Here is a 20,494-nt window from a genome sequence, read left to right on the forward strand (position 1 = left end):
AAATGTTTGTTTTTTAAATATGTAATCATAAAAAATAAAATTTTAAATAAATATTCGCACAAGTTTTTTTATTTAAATAATCAATTGAAAACTTTTTTTATTTCCAAAATAATTATTGCCATAAAGAGTTTAATAAAGCAAGAAAATTATATTAATTATTAATATTGTTAAGTCAGTACAATTAAAAATACCTAATGGAATAATAGTATTATGTCTGTCTCTCTTGACAAATAACGAACCAAAAGCTTTTACAAAATTATTAATTTCGTTTCCTTTGTGTAAAATAAAAAAAAACAAGAAAAATTAAACATAACCAAACGCATTCATAATCTTTATTAAACTAAAATTGTTATATATTTAAAAAAAATAAAAATATACATTTCAAAAGAACTGATTTCCAAAGAAAGAAAAAAATTAAACTAAAATTTACTGCTTTTAATTTTTAAAAATAAAAATAATACTTAAAAATCTGTTGCACTTGCATTTTTTTGATATATATTGGCTCGCGAGGAGCCTTTCTTGACATTGTTGTTGTCTTAAATTACTATATTCTACTTTCGTTAAGAAGAAAAATGATAATGTCAGAAAATTAAAAAATGTGTTAAATTTTAAAAAATAAATTGTGTATTATTTGGCACAGCTGCTAAACGTGGTCTGTGCATAACACGTGGTGTTCTTGGTGTTGTTGTTCGTGGTGTCGATGCAGATTTCGATGACAAATGGGCATTGTTAACTGACAGTAAATTCTTACGTAATGGTTTTGCTGGCGTTCGCACTGGAGTTTTCATATTATTACCACGTTCAAATGCATTCTCAAGCAATTGATCTGATAACATAGAACTACGTAATTCTTCCCTTTGCTCCAAGTGCTCTTGAAATTTGCCATACGATGAAATACTGAGATTTGCCGCTTTTAAACCATCCGCATCTAATTTTTGTTTCTTGTCCGATTTTGATGTACTCGCTTTATTCATGCTTATCAAAGCCTTTTTCGATATCTGAATAATGAAATATTTTATTTAATCTTTTTATTCTTTTCATTTACAGACTTCACACTCAATAATAAAATTTGTAAAAGTAGCAAAAAAAAGTAGTTTTTTAAAACTGAAAAAAGTAGTAAAAAGTAGCTTTCGAAAAATTAAAGTAGCAAAAATTAAGTAAAAAGAAATTAAGTAGCAAAAAGTAATTTTTAAAACTAAAAAAAGTAGTAAAAAGTAGCTTTCGAAAAATTAAATTTGACTAAAACGAGTTTTAGTCGATTAATAAAAATTACCAAAATTTGATTCTGTATTTCGGTGACATTTTCCTGATTTCCATAAAAAATAATATTCACTTTCTTTTTCTAGTCCTGGTAATAATTTCAATTCTAAATTTTTATGAAATTCAATTATTTTCCAAACTTTTGGTTAGAATTCTTCAAAACGTCGATTAAATTTAAAAATACTGTTTAAAAGGAAAACAAATTAATTTTGTAAAATAACAAACTTATATTAATTAAATTTCAATTGAATTCGAATTAATTAGAAATTTAAATAAATATTTTTAATTTTTTACATGAATTTAACTATATTCAAAAAATTTTAATTAAAATTTTTCAAAAGACTAATTTTTTTTCATTATTTCTACACTAAATTATTCATGAATAATTTTTGTTTAATAAATATATAAATACTTATTTATTTTTCAACAGGAATTAAAATTTTTAATAATTTTAATGTAAAACCTTTTTGAAATTTATCTATTTCTATAAAAATTCACGCTATAATGCTTTTAATATTCAATTATAATCTAAAATTGTATTAAAAATATTTGAAATCCTGTGACGAATTTCATTATTTTTATTTATGAAAATAATTGAAATTTCCGATATTGAAAAAAATTAAATTCAGAAGTACTTTTGAAAATAATTGACATTTTGACAAGAATATTATGAAGATAATTGAAATATTCACGATAATTTCTTTTAAGAAATTTTATTAAAATAGTAGACATTGAAAATCATTGAAGAGAGAAAAATTTTTTAAAAATAATTGAAATTTTGACAAGAATTTTATTAAATTTTAATAATAAACTTACTTCCTTTAATTTATTAAATTTTGTTTAAATAATTGAAATTTTGCCAAGAATTTTATTTAAATTTTTGAAAATAATTGAATTTTTGAGAAGGATTTCGCTACCTATTTATAAAGACAATTTTATTCTTGACAAAAATTTTAAAAAAATTTTGCAAATAATTTAATTTTTTGCAAAGTATTTTATTACTTTTCAAAAGAATTGAATTCTTGTGATGAATTTTTGATATTTATCAAAATAATTGAATTTTGGAGAATAATTTTATTAAAATTCCTTAAAATATATGATTTTCTGCGAACTTTATTATTTTATTCAATAATTGAATGTTTCTTAAAATTGAATTTTTTCGTAAAGTTTTAATAAAATTTTTAATAATATTTGAAATTCTGTGATGAGTTTTATTTTATATTTATTTATGAAAATAATTGAAATTCCCGAAAAAATCGTTAAATTAATTGACTTTTTTCGAAAAATTTATAACAATTCTTTTTTAAATAATTGAATTCATTCAGGAAATTTTAGTAAAAATAGTTAATATTGAAAAAAATTGAATTCAGAAGTTTTTTCTGAATATAATTAAATTATTGCGAAGAAATTTATGAAAAATTTGTAAATAATTGAATTCCTGTAAAATTCTTATTATTTATGAAAATAATTAAATATTTGCGTAGAATGTTATTTAAATTTTTTATAAATAATTGAATTCTTTTGGAAAATTTTATTAAAACAGTAGATATTGAAAATCATTGAATTGAGGAAAATCTTTTTAAATAATTGAAATTTTGCCAACAAGTTTATTAAAATTTGTGAAACTAATTGAATTCTTACATTCATTTAAAATAGTATTAAAAATAATTGAAATCACGAGAAGAATTTTATTATTTATGAAAACAATTGAATTCTTGCAACGAATTTTAGAAAATTTTTTTTATAATTGAATCCCTGTGAAAAATTTTGTTATTTGTAAAAATAATTGAATTATTGTTGCAAAGGAGTTTATTAAAATCTTTAAAAATAATTGAATTTGTGCGAAAAATGTAATTAATTTTTTTTAAATAATTGAATTCTTTGAAGAAATTTTAATAAAATAGTAGATTTTTAAAATATTTATAATGCAGCGATGAATTTTATTATTTGTGGAAATAATTGAATTCTTTCAAAGAATTTTTCAAAAAAATTCGAAAAGAATTGAATTGTTTCAAAGAATTTTATAAAAAAATTTGTTAATTGTTTCTAAGAAGAATTTTATGAACATTTTTAAGAATAATTTGTTTAATTCAACTATTAGCAGATTTAAAGTAGCGCAAATTTTAAAAAAAAGAAAAAAGTAGTTTTTAGTGTCAGAAATTAAAAAAAAGTATCCAAATAGTAGCTAATCGAAAAAAAGTAATAAATCGTAGGTTTTAGTAGATGAGCGCGAAGCCTGCATTTAATTAAAATTTAAATTTTAATATTTAGTTAGAAATAAACTCACCCTTCCACTGCGTCTTGCTTTGGTGCTTATAACAGCGGTTCGACTCTTTTCACCGCTCAAATTGCGTTTTTTCGAAAGAGTCGCACTATTAGGTGACGAATCGTATGGTAATTTTCTTTTCGCCCCCACTGTGGTTGGTGTTCGTACACGAATACTCATACCCATTGGTGTTCGTTTCGATGTACTAAGTGGTGTCTTTTTTGCCGATTTGTTTGCCGATCTGTCTTTTGCTTGCTTCTATAAAGTAAAAGAAATTTTTATTTATTTTCTCTCCCTTAAATTCTAATGGAAAATGAAAAAGTAGTTTTTTGTTACCTACACGAGCAAGTTTCAAATTTTCCTTCTCTTTCTCGTAATCCACTTTACTTTGTTCCAAGTATTCATTAACTGGCAAACCTTTAATTGTGAATAATTTTCCACTTTCACTTTCATATTCTTCGGTGGCCTGTAGAAGTTGCTCTTCAATTTTCGGCAATTTCTGTATTTCAAATTTTGAAATTTTATCATTGTAGACAAATTTAAAACATGGAATAAATATTTAAAATTTGAAATTTTAAAAACAAACCTTTGTTGTATTCTTTCTCTCCTTTTCCTCGGCTAATAATTGACCACCACGATTATGAAAACGATCCGGATCGTTGGCTCGTTGATCCAATTCCTTCATTTTCTCCCAAAGATTCTCTCGCTCCTCGAGAAGATCGTATATTTTTCTGCAAATTTAGATAATTATCAGTTAAATCTACTTTTTATGTAAAGAAGACACGACACTTTTATTTTAAATATAAATTTTAACAAATAATAATTAGAAAATGTAAAACATACTTGTTCGCTTTATAAAATTTGCGCAGTTTCTCTGCTTCTAATTCGTGGAGTGTTAGCAAATCTTCAGTGTAAGTTTGCGAATAAAATGGCAAAAAACATCTTTGAGATTCACTGAATTGGCACATGTCCCACAACAATTCCAATTCCTCTCTCACCTTTAATATATACTTTCCAATATTTTCACATCTCTTGTCCTTGCAACGTTTTATTTCCGCATTGAACTAAAAATGATAATTTTTTTATTTAAATCAATAGAGCAATTCCACATTCATTTGGATTTTCAATCAAAATAATAAATTTTGAAAAATTGAGAAATTAAAATATAACTCACGGCAGAAATAGTTGTGACAGTGTGACCAGGATGTTTCAAAAGGAAAGCCTGGCAATAATCTTCAGGTTCGTCGAGATAATTCCAAAGAGCTTGGAGTTCTTCCGTTTTCTCAACAATTTGTTGCTTTGCATCTTCCACCTGAGCCTTTAAATCATTTCTCATGTCCTTTAATTTCGACATATTTTCCACAGTGTATATAAAATTTTCATAATCATTGCAAACGAGCCTTTCAAAATCCAAGGAAGGTGAGATATGTAATTCTTCCATCGATTTCTTGACAGTCCTTCGCAAATCCTTAAATACTCCACTCAAACGATCCTGTAATTAACGGTTTAATTAGAAATATATAATTAATTTATTATTATTATTATTTAGAATTTTAAGGGCACAAAAAAACTTTTACCTTTTCACGTTCTTGAATTTCTAAATAAGTTCGAAATTGATTTAGATCTTCCTTGGAAGGCATTTCTTTACTTAACCCAATGGGTTTAATGCCAAGTTTCTTACAAACGACTTCCTCCTAAAAAAATTTTATTCACATTGAAATTTTGCATAAAAAATTGGAAAAATTCGACAAATTCAAAACTTTGATATTTTACCCTCGATCGAAGTTCATTTAAGAATTCCAAACGTCTTTCTTTGATCCTTTCTAATTCGAGAACTTGTAATCTCAATTTTTCTTGAACTTCAATAAGTGGCAAGTGTTCGTAATCTGGATTTGTACCAGGGAAGTCGTCCATTTGTAATTCCTTTAAGAAAACAATAATTACGTAAATCTATTTGAAAACTAAATATGAAAAATGGTTTTTTTTAGAGTGAATAATACTTTAAAAATTTGTTTCTTGCCGTTAAAACGAATAAACTTGAATTTAAAAAATGAATTCGTAAATTAACAAACCTTGGATAATGTATTTGCTAGTTCCATTAAATTTTGTACACCTTGAAGAAGAGAATTCTTTTTCTCTTCTAATTCACAAATCATGTCACTCATCAATTCCTGTAAATTAAAATTAAATTGAAATTAAAAGAACTATCAATAGGGAATGAAAAATAAATGTAATATTAAAAAGATAATAGAGAAGATAGATTAAACAAGAAGAATTGAAGAATTATGAAAATAAAGAATAAAGTAGAAATAATTGGGAAAGAAAAATTATAAAAAAAATATACCTTGATGTGTTTGTGAACTTCATTACAATATATAGACCTGGTTTCTTCATTTAGTCCCATTTCTTTCCATACATTGTACAATCGCCTCAAATCGGTTTTAATCGTACTGGAAATATTTTCCACTGCCACCGATTGTAGAGTGTCATCTCTAAATAAATAATTTTAATTAATAAACGATAGTAAAAAATCTAATTTCAATATTTACATATATCAAAATTGTTACACATTGAATTATAAACAATAATAATTAATATTTGAATCCATTATCGGATTTAGTTCCCATTTTTAAAAATTCTAAAGGGTTGCCACAAACATTTAATTTTCCTTTTTCAGATTATGTTCTAGAATTTTTAAATAAAATTCTTCTTTAAATCAATTATTTTTAATAAATTTTGATAAAGTTTTTTTTGGAGAATTTTCAAGTTCATTTGTTTACAATAATTCAATTTTACGTAAAATTTCGATTATTCGGAAATTCTTCAATTAAATATACATTAGAAAATGAAAACTTGAAGTAATTTTCAAAAATTTCGATTAAGGTTTTTGAAAAAAATTACTTTCATAGATTCTAATTTACAAAAATTTTAATTTGAAAACTTTTCAAAATTTAATTATTTCCAAAAATTGCAATTATTTAGAAACTTCTTCAAAATTTAAATAATTATCTCAAACTTTAACTGAACTTAATTTTTAAAGCAATTTTTACTAGAAAATTCTATGAGAATTCAATTATTTAAATACAAACATAGTTAATTTATTGAATAATTAAATATAAAATACAATTAAAATCTTTTTCAACAAATTTTTAAAGAATTGAATTCTTTCAACGAATTTTAATAAAATTTTTAAGAATAATTACATTTCTCGAGGTATTCGATAGGACTAAAATTGTTTCAAAAATAATTGAAATTCTGTAATGAGTTTTATTATTTATGAAAATAATTGAATTATTGTGAAGAATACAAAAAAGATTTAAACAATTAATTTTTTTTTAAAAAATTTATGCAAATTTGATTTTTAATTGAAAATAATTGAAATTTTGTCACTACCTATATTTATATAAATATAATTTAATTCTTGACAAGAATTTTTAAAAAATTTTAAAAAAATAAAAAAAAAAATTAATTTAAAAAAAAAAATAAATAAATAAATAAATAAATAAATAATAATAATAATATAATATAATATAATAATATATAATAATAATAATATAATAATATATAATAATAATAATAATAATAATAATAATAATAAAATAATATAATAATATAATAATAATATAATAATAATAATATAATAATATTATAATATATATATAATAATATATAATAATAATATATATAATATATATATATAATTATTTATAATTTAAAATTTTTTTTAAAAAATTTTTTGAAAATAACTTAATTTATACAAAGTATTTTATTACTTTTGAAAATAATTGAATTCTGCAATGAATATTATTAAAATTCCTGAAAATAATTGAATTTTGTCTAAGAATTTTGCTATTATTTATTTTAATTTTTTTTTTTTTTTGATTTTTTTAATATAATTGAATAATTTAATATAATTTCTGCGAAGAATTTTATTAATTTTGAAAATAATTGAATTCTTGTGATGAATATTGTTATTTACGAAAATCAATGAGTTTTACAACGAGTTTTATTAAAATTTCCGAAAATAATTAAATTTTGTCGAAGAATTTTGCTATTTATTTATAAAGATAATTTAAACGTTGACGATTTTTTTTTAGATATTTTGAAAATAATTGAATTTCTGCGAAGAATTTTATTAATTTCGAAAATTTAATAATTAAATTCTTGTGATGAATATTGGTATTTACGAAAATCAATGAATTTTGCAATGAATGTTATTAAAATTCCTGAAAATAATTGAATTTCGGCGAAGAATTTTGCTATTTACAAAGATAATTGAAATGCTGACGAGAATTTTTATACATAATTGAATTTCTGGAAAGAATTTTGATATTTATTAAAATAGTTGAATTCTTTCAAAGAATTGCGTTAAAATTATTAAAATTGAAACTAATTTCAACAGAATTGAAATGAAAATTTAAAAAAAAATACTTCATTAAATGATTTATAAGTAATAATTTTATGGCAGTTCTTCAATAGAATTAAGTTATTTAAAATAAATTATTGTCAAAAATAAAAAAAATTTAAGGTTTTTTTTAGAATTCGTGGTAAATTCATATAGTTTGAGTCAAACAAAAAAGACACAATTTGTAGGTTAGGAAAACAATAACCAGGACGAAATTTAATTTAAGTTTTTAATATTCCCGAACAAACTGAATACATTAAAAACTCCAATCAAATAATGCTTCAGAAAATCATATTTCTCTTTTAAGAAAGTAAAAAAAAAGTCAACATAAACACTTCTAAACATTTATCTCTTTTATTTCGAAATTCTTGGAATCATTGGCCAAAACAATTTTTTCAATGAATTTTTTTTTTGCGGTAATGTTTTTATAATATACGAGACACGATAAATTTGAAAGAGAATATCGAGTTTATGTATACAAAGTGAAGCATTACTTGGAATCCGTTAAAGAAAGCAACGCACACTTACCCAGTTGTGTTAAAATCAGTCATTTTTGCTTTGTTTGTCACTGAAAATGTAACACTGGTTACACTAATAATTAATAAAAATACGTTTATAAATTCGATTCACTATTTTACTTTGTTTAAACATGAAAAATAATCGTTAATAAATCACTTTAAATAAAAAGAAACACAACGGACGGTTTCTATACACTCCTTTTTATTCAGAGTCCAACTAAAACGTCTTTCTTTTGAATTAATAACAAACTGTGATTGGTCGAAAGATGCTCCCCACCATTTATAATGTCTCGTGTTCCAAAATACATCCATTTCCAACCTATAATTTAGACGCGTACATATGATTGGTCAATTTTCGCGCGAAACATTTGAAATTTACGGTACTTTTGTTTACACCTTGAAAGAATTCTATAGTGTAAACAAAATATTTATCAATTATAATTTCGAAAAGTAATTTTTTTTTATTTTTATTAAGAAACATAGTTTATTTCTGAAAATTAATTTCTTTTTGTTTGGGAAAGAAATTAGATGACCAATGAAAATAGTTATTGCTGTGTGTCGAGAATTTTCCTAAATTACGATTGGCTTTTCCGTTGTAATTTTATTTTTAATTCGTTGAATTGGTTTTTATTCAGTGTATTTTCGAACGATTATAATTTCGGGAATTAAAAGGAAGAATTCGTGATTCCTTGGTGCGAGTGTAGTTTTGCAATTTCGCATCAATTTTTATCCCCGAATCTCGTTTAAGTGATTCACGGATAGGAAAAGTGTGTCAGGTTTTATTAATTCTCTTATGATAATTAACGAGTGATCGCATCGCTTAAAAGAGAAACACACATATAAGCAGTAAGTAAAGAATGAAAATAATTTGATGTCGATTTTAGAAAATTGCGAGTGACACGAAGGTTACAACATCGTGGAGTTCGTGGAGGTTTAATAATTTTGCCTAAAATATCAATGTCATTTTTTTCCGTCGAGATTGATTGATTTTTAATTATTAATTAAAATTCCGTTTTTTGTCCGAAGTTTGTTTGGAGAATTGGTTTTTTAAATATTATTAATCGTGCTTTGATTTTAATCAATTTTAATCGATTACACCCACACGTCTGTCAGCACCTAACCCTTACGGCATTTACTCCATTGTCAAAAAACATTTAAATCGTATGGGAGGCATCCATTTTATATATTGTTCATATCACTTCTTACACATACGTTTTGCACTTTTTTATTTTATATTGAAAATATTTATTTAAAAATCAATTTTTCATGAATTCGATTTTTTTCTAGTTTCAAAATATGTGGAGATTGGGAATTTTTTGGAAATGACGTTTTATGAATGTAGATAGTGTTTTTTAGAGATATTCGTTAAATAAACAAAGTTTTATCAAATACGTCGCCGAATATTGATGATTCATTTTTTTTCTCGTTTTATTTTTAGAATGTTCTTTTTTTTTGCTGCGATACATATGATCGATGTATTATTAGAATTAAAATTGAACTTTTTTTTTAATATAGATGTCGACTGGGCCGACTCATAAATATCGTTACAAAAATGTAGGTCTCGATTCTCAAGAATTGAGAAGACGACGTGAAGAGGAAGGAGTGCAATTAAGAAAACAAAAACGTGAACAACAATTGTCGAAGCGAAGAAATGTGCCCAATATTGTTACTGACGATGATAATGTTTCTTCCACTACAGATGAATATCCTACAGTCACTACAACTCTACAGGTAAAAATAATTATTACTAATTATTAATAATAATAAAGTCATGTTCCGGTAATCTGTTCGCAGTTTGAAGTTAGTTATTGTCTGCTTTTTTGTTTCTTAACTTTTTTATAATTGTTCTTTTCAAATATTTTCAATTTTAAAATTAATGTATTGAAAATCATGGAATTGTTGCAAAGAACTTTATCAAAAAATTTAATAATAATAGAATTCCTCCAAAGAATTTTATTATTTAGGAAAATAACTGAATTCTCGCGAAGAATTTAATTAAAATTTAAAAAAATTCTAATTAAATTCTTTTAAAGAATTTCATTGAATTTTTTTTAAACTAATGGAGTTTCTTCAATAATTTTAATTGAAAATTTTGAAAGCAATTGAATTTTATGAAGAAGAATTTTATTAAAATTGTATTGAAAATAATAATGAATTCTTGCGAAGAATTTTACTATTTATAAAAATAATTGAATTGTTCCGAAGAATTTTATTAAAATTGTATTGATAATAATTGAATTCTTGCGAAGAATTTTACTATTTATAAAAATAATTGAATTGTTCCGAAGAATTTATTAAAATTTTAGAAAATAAATTAATTTTATGTTAATATTTGAAAATTTAAATTTTTTCGAGGAATTCTATTAAAATTGTTTTGAAAAGAATTGAATTTCTGCAAAGGATTTTACTGTTTATAAAAATAGTTGAATTATTTCGAAGAATTTATTAAAATTTTAGGAAATAAATGAAATTTATGGAAATATTTAAAAATATTTGAATTCATCTAAGGAATTCAATTAAAATTGTTTTGAAAAAAATTGAATTCCTGCAAAGAATTTTACTATTTATATTAATTAATTGAATTCTTGCGAAGAATTTTAAATTTTTTTAAAAATAATTGAATTTTTTCGAAGAATTTATTAAAATTTTAGAAAAAAATTGAATTTTTTCAAAATGTGTTAAAAATTGAGTTCTTCCGAGGAATTCAATTAAAATTGTTTTGATAGTTATTAAAATGAAAGATTTAATTTAAAAGTTATTAAAATGATAAATGAAAATTTCTTTTTCTACAGCAACCGGTAATAACACCAGAGATGGTTCAGGATTTATACAGTGTTAATGTCGAAGATCAATTAATAGCAACGCAAAAATTTAGAAAGCTGTTATCACGAGAGCCAAATCCACCGATAGATGAAGTAATACAAACAGGAATTGTTCCGAGATTTGTTGAGTTTCTGAAAAATAATGAAAACAACACATTACAGGTAAATAAATTGGGGAATTATTAAATAACTATTACTGTAATAAAAAATTTTAAATTAACTCTAATTAAATGTTGTCATTCGTACCATAAAATTAAGAGAGAAAGAGAGAGAGAAACTTTTGCGATAATCGTTTTCTTGTATAACTGTAATTTAACTTTTCTTACTGTAAATAAAATGTTTTAAAATTACAGTTTGAGGCAGCGTGGGCTTTGACAAATATCGCGAGTGGAACGTCTCAGCAAACACGCATTGTTATTGAAGCTGGTGCTGTGCCTATGTTTATATCACTGCTTGGCTCATTGGAATATCCGGACGTTCAAGAACAAGCTGTGTGGGCTTTAGGAAATATCGCTGGGGACAGTCCTGAATGCAGAGATCATGTTCTAAACAATGGCATTCTAATGCCTCTTTTACAGTAATTTATCTATTTTTATAAATTTTTTATACTTATTTAAATTAAATAAGAGTTTCAGGGTTGCCACAGGTCAGAGAAATCAGGGAAAAACAAAAGTAAATTTTTGTGGCAACCCTGAATTTATATCTATTATTATTGAAAGAAATTGAAAATCATAAGAAATGAATTGTCTTTTCTAGAATTCTATCGAAAACAACACGTATTTCAATGACACGCAATGCCGTCTGGGCATTATCAAATCTTTGTCGCGGTAAAAATCCAGCACCAACATTTTCTCAAGTCGCACCATGTTTACCAGTTTTGGCACATCTTCTAAATCACGAGGATTGTGACGTTCTTTCTGACACTTGTTGGGCACTTTCCTATTTGAGCGATGGACCCAATGAAAAAATTCAAGCCGCTATTGACGCCGGGGTCTGTAGACGCCTCGTTGAACTGTTAATGTAAGTATTATTAATTATTAATATTATAATTAATTCAAGTAAAATTTGACAACTTAGTATTTTTGAATTAATTTTTGGATTAATCTTTGGATTTTTATCGAAGGCATGAACAAAACAACGTTATTAGCGCTGCATTAAGAGCCGTTGGCAATATCGTAACTGGTGACGACGTTCAAACACAAGTGGTGCTGAATTGTTCTGCCCTTCAATGTTTACTTCATTTGTTGGGATCAAATCGCGAGAGTGTTCGCAAGGAAGCATGCTGGACAGTCTCCAATATTACTGCGGGCAATCCTCAACAAATTCAAGTTAGTCGAATCAAAATCTATGCAAAAAAAATACGCACAGAAGATAATTAAAAATAATCTTTTTCAAATAGATTTAAATTTTTTTTAAATGAAACTAAAAGTAAAGCTAAGAAAAGAAAAAGTAAATTTGTTATTTGTATTTGTTCACAGGCTGTCATCGAGGCAAATATCTTCCCTAATTTGATAGATATTTTAGGAAAAGCAGAATTTAAAACGCGAAAAGAAGCCGCATGGGCAATAACAAATGCAACGAGTGGCGGAACGCCCGAACAAATTCGCTATTTAGCGGAGCAAGGATGTATTTCGCCATTGTGCGATTTATTGACAGTCATGGATCCAAAAATCGTGCAAGTCGCACTCAATGGATTGGAAAATATCCTAAGACTCGGAGAACAGGACGCAACTTTACACAACGGTGTAAATCCTTACGCTGTTCTCATCGAAGAATGTTATGGTAACTATTTACCTTTCAAAAAAAAAAATATATATATAACTAATCTTTTTAAGTATATTCTTTATCAATTTCGTAAATTAATACAAATTTCTTTCTATTTTCAGGCCTAGACAAAATAGAATTTCTTCAGTCTCATCAGAATTTGGACATTTATCAAAAAGCTTTTGATATTATTGAACGTTACTTTGGATCCGAAGAGGAAGACACTAGAATTGCACCCTCTGTTGATGCTCAGTCACAACAATTTCAATTTCAAACCTCCGACTCCTCTCAAATACCAATGCAAGGCTTCCAATTTTAAATTTTTCTTTATATGAGACAAAAAAAAGTGTCAATATATTCAACACAACAACATATTCACTATTATTTGGTGAATCAAAAAAAAAAAAAATCCTTCCAAAAGAGAAAAAAAAATACAATCGAGAGAGCAATTCAGAAACTTTTTTTTAACGATTTCAAGTAAATCTAAAAATCACGCTTTTCGAGTCATTGTCATTCAAACAAAAAAAAAACAGAAAAAAAAACAAAAAAAATGTTTTCTCAAATTTTTATTTACTCAAATTTTACTGAAATCTCTTCAAATTTACAATTTAATTCACGAAATTGTAATTTCAAAAAATTTTTTTTGAAAAAATTCTTTTTTCTTTAAATTCCGGTTAAAAAAATCAAGATTTCAGTAAAAGATAATTGAACTTTAGGCTTAAGTAGAAACTGTTAGGTACTATAAAAAATACACATACACACACACTTGGAAAAATAGTCACAATGGCGATATGGGATAAATTTCAAAAAATTCAATTTTTCCGAATATTCAAAAGAAAAAACGAAATTATTAACATATGAAGAATTTTTCCAGTAATTTTGCAAATTAAAGTTTATTAACAATTTTTAAATTTATAAAAATACATTCGGTTTTTCTTATAAATTCAATAAGAGTTAAATAAAAAAAACGGATGTTTTACTTTCTTGTATCGTCATTGAATTGACTTGAGAAACGATTGCGATCGATTAATAAAATAAAAAAAAAATTGATGATAGAGGCAGAGACACAATCAATTTTTGACGTTTAGACTGACTCTGAATTACGGAATAATAATAATAATATTAATAATAATAAATAATAATAAATAAAAAAAAAATGAAAACAAAGAACTTGCAGGACATTTTTTTGCAAGACACTGATTGACTGAAGTACGCGACTACGTAGCCAATTACGGACAAGAAATACGCAACGCGGTACTCAACTCTTACATTAAGTAGGAAAAAAAAACATGACCAATTAAACTTTTTTACTGTAAATATCTCGTAATTTTTGAAAGGAGAAAGCCCTTCTATACAGAATGCCCTTAAAATTGAATAGATCAACGAAAACAATTTCTATTTATCGAAAAAGAAAAGAAATATTATTTTCTAAAAATATGTAACATTTTATAAATTCAGTAAAATTTAATTAGATTTGATTTGGAAATAATTTTATAAATTTGATTTATAAATACTTTTATAAGTTTAATTTATAAAAAAATTTATAAGTTTATAAATAATTTTATAAGTTTGATAATTTTGTGAATTTAATTTATAATTAAATTATTTTAGAAGAGAAAATCGACGAAGCAAAAGTGTTGAAATTTCTTTCGAAAATTGAAAATAGGAAAATAAAAAATTGAAAATGAAAATTTTCGTTACTATTTTCCTATTTTTAATTTTCGGGGGGAAAATTTTCTTTCGAAAAATATTCTTTTTTTTTTTTTGTCACGAAAATTGGGGACATTCTGTATGAATGACTTTGTGACTGTATAAAATGTATTTATTGTTTAGGTTCGACGATACTATACTATATTAATACGAGCACTATACATAGAAAAACAACGTACATTTAGTTACCGACTTATTTCGACAAGAGAAAATCATTATAATTAGGGAACACTCGTCTGTTGCTTTTTGAAGAAAAAAAAGAAGAAGAAGAAACTCTCTTTCTTCGTATATTGTGCCGAAATTTTGTTAATTTTTTTGCAATTCATTTCGAAATTTTTGTTTTATCTCAGAAATTATATTTACAAATTTTAAAATTTCTTTTTTGTTTTATTTTCTTAAAATTTCTTCTTTTTGAAAAAAGAAATTTTTTGCGAAAGAAACAGTTTTGCAAAAACAAAGTTATAAAATTACCAAAAAACGAAATTACAAAAAACAAAATTACAAAAAGAAAAATTCAAAAAAAAAAAATTACAAAATAACGAAATTTGAAAAATTATAAGGAGAGTAAAAATTAAAAGAATAAACGAAAACAGGCCTCGGATCGACTTTAAGGTGCAAAAAAAGTCGAAAAAGTTGTTTATTTAATTCAGTGTCATCGCAAAAATTTTATTTTTTATTCTTCTGATCTTTCACTGATTTCTAAATTTAATTATTTAAAACTTGAATAATTTCGTTAAATAAATATTTAAATACTTCTTGTTTGTTTTAATACGGGAATAAAATTTTAAAAATTTCTATTCAAAACCTTCTAAAATTTAATAACTTCGAAAAATTACAACTTTAATTCTCTTAAAATTCAATTATTTTCTACAATTTTTAATCAAACTTCTTCTCGAAATCAATTATTTTTAATAATTTTCCGAAAGTTCTTAGAGAATTCAATTATTTAAATACAACTTGGAATGTTTTCAGGATCTTAATTTTTGTCAAATAAATCTGTTTATATTGTGACCTTAAAGCCACAATATAAACAGATTTATTATTTAAATACAAAAATGTTTTTTAAGTTATTAATTAATTTTCAAAAAATTATAATAAAGAAATTCTTAAAATTAATTTTTCAAAAATATTTTAAAAATAATTTATGAAAGATAATAGTTTTTCAATTATATAGAATTGAAAAAATTTCCAAACAATTGAAATTTGGTAAATTCTATTAAAAAAATAATTGAATTTTTAATGAATTTTAATTATTAATATAAACGCGATTTCTCCAAAATTTTAATAAATCTAAAAAAGTCATATGTTGTTAAAATGATAAAAAAAATTGTAAAAAATTTTAATGTTGTTATTTTTTCTATGTACCTATTTGAATTTTTGGAAATTTGTATTTAAAAATATTGAAAATAATTGAATTTTAAAAAATTAGAATGCAAAAATTTTAAGAATTATTTTTATGGAAAATATTTTAATATAATTTTTTTGTATGGCTAATTTTCATTAATTACCATTTTTAAATTTACATCTTGAAGATTTTTCATTAAAATTTTTGAGAAATCAATTATTTTCAAAATTTGCAATTAAAATTCTTTTAAAGTTTATTTTCAAAAATTTTTATCAAACAGTTTGAAAAAAATAAATTATTTTCAATTAAATTTTACAAAATTTCAAGTATCGAAACTCTTTTTTATTGTAAATTTTGAAAATTTATTTACTAATTTATAAAAATAGTTGAATTGTTTCAAAGAAATTATTAAAAATTTTGGGAAATAATTGAATTTTATGGAAATATTTGAAAATATTTGAATTCTTCCGAGAAATTCAATTAAAGATGTTTTGAAAATAATTGAAAATTCCTGCAAAGATAAGAATTTTACTATTTATAAAAATAATTGAATTGTTTCGGAAGGTTTTATTAAGATTTTAGAAAATAATTGAATTTATTCAAAATATATTAAAAATTGTTTTAAAAATTAAATTCTTCCGAGGAATTTAATTTCAATTATTTTCAAAATTTGCAATTAAAATTCTTCAAATGTTGATTTTCAAAAATTTTTAAAAAACACTTTTAAAAAAATCAATTGATTTTTTAATTAAATTTTACAAAATTTCAATATTTATTTGAAACTCTATTCAATATTCGGAAGAAAAGTCGAAAAAGTGGTAATTTTTGAAAATAAGTCGAAAAATTTCGAAAATGTTATAATATCCGAGGCCTGCGAAAAGAAAAATTGTGCTTAAAAAAATATTTTTTGAGAAAAAGTGAAAAATAAAATTCGATGTAAATTCTATTTCGGAGATAATTGAAAAGTTTCGAAATTTGTTTGCATTAGGAATAATTGAAGTGCCTCGTTGTCAATTGACAATGTTCACGCAATGTTCACGTGATTTGTTTATCGGAAGAATCATTTAATTACTAATATTATTATTTTATACTAATTTTTGTTATTTTATTTTATTTTTTTTTTTTATTGATTGTCTTTCGATAGAGAGAAAAAGAGTTTATTCGCATTGTTGGATCCAGTGCGCAGTGATTTTTTTTTTAGAAATATAAATAGGATTAATAATTTTCTTGTACAAAGTTATTTGTTAAATGGCAACGAGGCGATTTTTCTTTCAATTTTTTTTTTTTTTTGTGATTGAAGACGGTAGGACTGCCGACAGTTACACAACGCCAATAATATTATAGTTTGTTCGATGAAACGTTAAATTTCAATATATATTATACTTTTTATCAAATATACATTTGAAAATAGAAACATGAAAAATCGTGAAAATAATGAAAAAAAAAACATTCTTTTGAATAATAATTTAAATTCTAATTTGTGTATGCCTCAAAATTTGTGTTTACAATTTCTTTTTTATTCATCGATTTATTCGAAATTTAAAACAAAATATATAGATGAAAAGCTAATTACACAGTAATTAAATCAAGTGCGTCAACTTTAAAAAGAAATTAGGATCTTTTTAATAATTTTTATTTTCTTTTAATGATGCATATGATTAATTTTACAGCATTTTTTTTTATCTTTTTTTTCGTTTTTGAGAAATAATTCCGTCAATGTATTATCAACTTTGAAGGCATTGCATTGCGTTCTATAATCATTTAAAAATAAAGTTGATTTTATTGCGTTAGAATTTTAATTTAGACTGTGCAATTAGTATACAATAGATTTCGATAAAAAAAAAATTATATATTATTTGTAATGCCTTACTGAAAGTAAATTCGTCTTAAAATAAAAATGAAAAATGTGTTTTCATTCCTCTTTTTTTTGCATCCAAAATTAGTAAGTTATGGAATAAAGAACTAAAGGTTTAATGTATAGAAAAATTTATTTACGTCCAAAAGAAAATAAGTCTTTCAATAAATTTAAATAAACGGAAGTTTTATGTTAATTAAAATTTTTCCTCTTAAGTTGTAAATTATTCGAAAACAAAGTTTTTTTTTAAATAAATAACAATATAAAAATACGACGAAATCTCACATTTTTGTATATAGAAAAAAAATGAAAAAAAATCTCTTCTAATAAATAGTATATAATTTTCTTAAAAACTAATAATGACTTGAATTTGACAAAATTTTCGCTTCAGGTTAAACGAAAAAAAACTATCAAAATAATTAACAACTGGAAAATAAGCCACTAGAAAAATATTATGCAACATTGCGATTGTTGATAAATAAAGCAAAAATATTGCTAAAGTTCAAAATGAAAATGAAATAATTTTGCAAGAGAAGAAAAATTTGAGATGACGATAGAATATTGATGAATTAATAATCGAAGGCATTTTTATATCTACATTTCATATTAAATTCCGGTTTTACAGAAATAATGGGACCGTCAGTGATTCTTGTTATCAGGGGCATTAGAGAATCGTCTTTTATTCTTCCGGTTAAATTCGATCTTAATTTATTCTCAATAAATCGTAGTGGATTTTCTGATTCGTGATAGCCTTCGGCTTTAACTGTTATCACGTAAATTGCCTGTTGAACCAATGGATTCTCCCTATCGCAAATAAAATGAAAAGCATTCAAAGCCTTGTCATTTATACTCAAAAAATCCCAGAAAATCTGCAAAAATTGAGAAAAATTAGTTGTGAAATCTAAAAAAATTACTAAATTAATTACAAAAATGTTTACTTTAGTGCTCGAACTAGGTCTGTAAATTTTGTAAATTTCGTAAAAGTCAGTTTTTTTGAAAAAAGATCCATAAAGTCTGTAATTTGTTATAAAAAATTTAATTTATATAGTTTTCAAGTAAAATGTTCTCTTCTTTGACTCAGATTGGTTACATTTTTGACGGTAATTAGTAAGTAATTTTTAATTTTTAGTCCGCAAAGTCCGTATTTTTTAAATACTTTCGAGTCCTGTTACTTACCACAGATTTTCGTTGAGGAATAACAGATCGTAATTTAGTGATAACATCGCCAGTGTCATTATCCAATTGAGTTGGTTTCACTTTAAGACTCTCCTCAGTTCCAAAGGCCATTCTACCAATTTCCGCAATTGTCAATGCCAAACAACTCATTAAATCATTCCTATCGGCGAATAACACAAAAATCGATGGTCTCGTTGGATTATTAATAACCTCAATAATTCCCGAATATATTTCGGGCCAAATTTTTTTCTCCTGATTACGAAATTCTTTTTTCAACACTCTTATTTCATTTTCCACGTGTTTTAAAATAATCTCTCTATTTGGTGTACTTGTATTACTAGTAGTAGAGGCAAAAATGTTTGGTACAAAAAGTGTAAAAATAAAAAATACAGCAACAATGGCGAGTAGTGATAGGACAATTAATAAATTTGTATTAATTGATTCACTTTTTTCATCATTTTCGATTTGTGATGTTTTTTTACGTGTTGAATTCCGTGGACTTGTTTCACTTCTATTATTTTTTAATGAAGCATTTGGACTTTTGGTGAATTCCCTTTTTCTCACAGTTGGGGATTGATTTTTTCGTGAAATAGGCGAGGAAGTTGTTGATAAAGATTTTGATGATGAATTTTCATTGCTACTGCTCTCAGAGTCATCTCCATCGTCATTTGAAGAATCTGAATCGTAATTCTCGTGATTATGGGAATATTCGCTTTGATATTGCATTTCGTCAGAATATCTTGGCAATGAGGCTCTAGCAGATGGTATTTTCGGTGTATTCCTTATTTTTCCACATCTATCCTGAAAATTAAAAAAAAATAACTAAGTTGATATAAATTTTTTAAAAAGTACTAACTGAAAAGGTACTTATCATTTGACAGATTTTGGAGTAAAAATAACTTCCGATTAATATTATAAAAATGTGATAAATTATTTATTATAAAAATTATTAAAAATACCTTCTCTTATTTTAATCGTCAAAATTACCATAAACATAACCTATAATTTATTGCCAACACTTAAGGGACTTAAGGTACATTTATTCAAGTCTCGTCACGTTTTTTCGTTAAATAAATAATTAAATAAATTCTTATAAATTAGGAATTATTTTTAATGTAAACTATAAATGTAAATTAAAATTATAACAGTACTTGTGAATGTTGGATCATATCCCTTGCGACGTAGCAGTTAAATTAATACTTGAACTTGAAATTTACACTTAATCAATCTACTTTTTAGTTTTTGCAGATTATATATAATTACATATACAAATTATTAAAAATTAAACGTATTTTTGTGTTTTTTTTAATGAATCTGTTTTTCTTTTTATCATCAAAAACACAGGGTTGGGAACGAACGTTTTAGGAAAGTGA

At 24.1% G+C, this 20,494-nt stretch overlaps 3 protein-coding genes across 4 annotated transcripts; 1 reads left to right on the forward strand and 2 right to left on the reverse strand.

Annotated features, from left to right (window-relative positions):
* Positions 1-372: 372 nt before the first annotated feature.
* LOC122502119 (protein regulator of cytokinesis 1-like) lies at positions 373-8,686 on the reverse strand. The gene is made up of 11 exons (XM_043612022.1): positions 8,460-8,686; positions 5,871-6,018; positions 5,599-5,697; positions 5,300-5,449; positions 5,104-5,220; positions 4,701-5,018; positions 4,370-4,590; positions 4,113-4,257; positions 3,867-4,025; positions 3,548-3,784; positions 373-998 (listed from the first exon to the last, which is right to left on the reverse strand). Exons 1-11 carry the CDS (start codon positions 8,480-8,482, stop codon positions 609-611), a joined length of 2,007 nt encoding a protein of 668 aa, XP_043467957.1. The 5' UTR covers positions 8,483-8,686; the 3' UTR covers positions 373-608.
* A 421-nt stretch (positions 8,687-9,107) lies between these two features.
* Positions 9,108-14,450, forward strand: LOC122502095 (importin subunit alpha-7). The gene is made up of 8 exons (XM_043611987.1): positions 9,108-9,295; positions 9,965-10,180; positions 11,242-11,433; positions 11,625-11,848; positions 12,028-12,291; positions 12,395-12,599; positions 12,750-13,053; positions 13,158-14,450. The coding sequence occupies exons 2-8, from the start codon at positions 9,965-9,967 to the stop codon at positions 13,352-13,354; spliced, it is 1,602 nt and encodes a 533-aa protein (XP_043467922.1). The 5' UTR covers positions 9,108-9,295; the 3' UTR covers positions 13,355-14,450.
* A 2,840-nt stretch (positions 14,451-17,290) lies between these two features.
* LOC122502080 lies at positions 17,291-20,491 on the reverse strand. Of its 2 annotated transcripts, none has more exons than XM_043611962.1 (3): positions 20,273-20,491; positions 19,122-19,922; positions 17,291-18,814 (listed from the first exon to the last, which is right to left on the reverse strand). In XM_043611962.1, exons 1-3 carry the CDS (start codon positions 20,288-20,290, stop codon positions 18,515-18,517), a joined length of 1,119 nt encoding a protein of 372 aa, XP_043467897.1. In that variant the 5' UTR covers positions 20,291-20,491; the 3' UTR covers positions 17,291-18,514. The 2 variants fall into 2 exon arrangements, with proteins under 2 accessions (XP_043467897.1, XP_043467898.1); XM_043611963.1 differs by lacking the exon at positions 20,273-20,491 and adding an exon at positions 20,081-20,227.
* Positions 20,492-20,494: the final 3 nt, after the last annotated feature.

This window comes from Leptopilina heterotoma, unplaced genomic scaffold (genome assembly GCF_015476425.1).
Source record: "Leptopilina heterotoma isolate Lh14 unplaced genomic scaffold, ASM1547642v1 Lhet_220, whole genome shotgun sequence".
NCBI lineage: Eukaryota > Metazoa > Arthropoda > Insecta > Hymenoptera > Figitidae > Leptopilina > Leptopilina heterotoma.

What these genes read in the sequence shown, in the direction of transcription:
- LOC122502119 (XM_043612022.1), bottom strand. Translation starts at nt 8,482, where the DNA reads ATGACTGATTTTAACACAACTGG. An exon ending in ACTGATTTTAACACAACTGG is followed by an intron (nt 6,019 to 8,459) that starts GTAAGTGTGCGT and finishes TTATTTATTTAG; the next exon opens with AGATGACACTCTACAATCGG. An exon ending in TAGCAAATACATTATCCAAG is followed by an intron (nt 5,450 to 5,598) that starts GTTTGTTAATTT and finishes GTTTTCTTAAAG; the next exon opens with GAATTACAAATGGACGACTT.
- LOC122502095 (XM_043611987.1), top strand. Translation starts at nt 9,965, where the DNA reads ATGTCGACTGGGCCGACTCATAAATATCGTTACAAAAATGTAGGTCTC. An exon ending in CAGTCACTACAACTCTACAG is followed by an intron (nt 10,181 to 11,241) that starts GTAAAAATAATT and finishes CTTTTTCTACAG; the next exon opens with CAACCGGTAATAACACCAGA. An exon ending in CGCCTCGTTGAACTGTTAAT is followed by an intron (nt 12,292 to 12,394) that starts GTAAGTATTATT and finishes TTTTTATCGAAG; the next exon opens with GCATGAACAAAACAACGTTA.
- LOC122502080 (XM_043611962.1), bottom strand. An exon ending in TTCCTCAACGAAAATCTGTG is followed by an intron (nt 18,815 to 19,121) that starts GTAAGTAACAGG and finishes CAATTTTTGCAG; the next exon opens with ATTTTCTGGGATTTTTTGAG.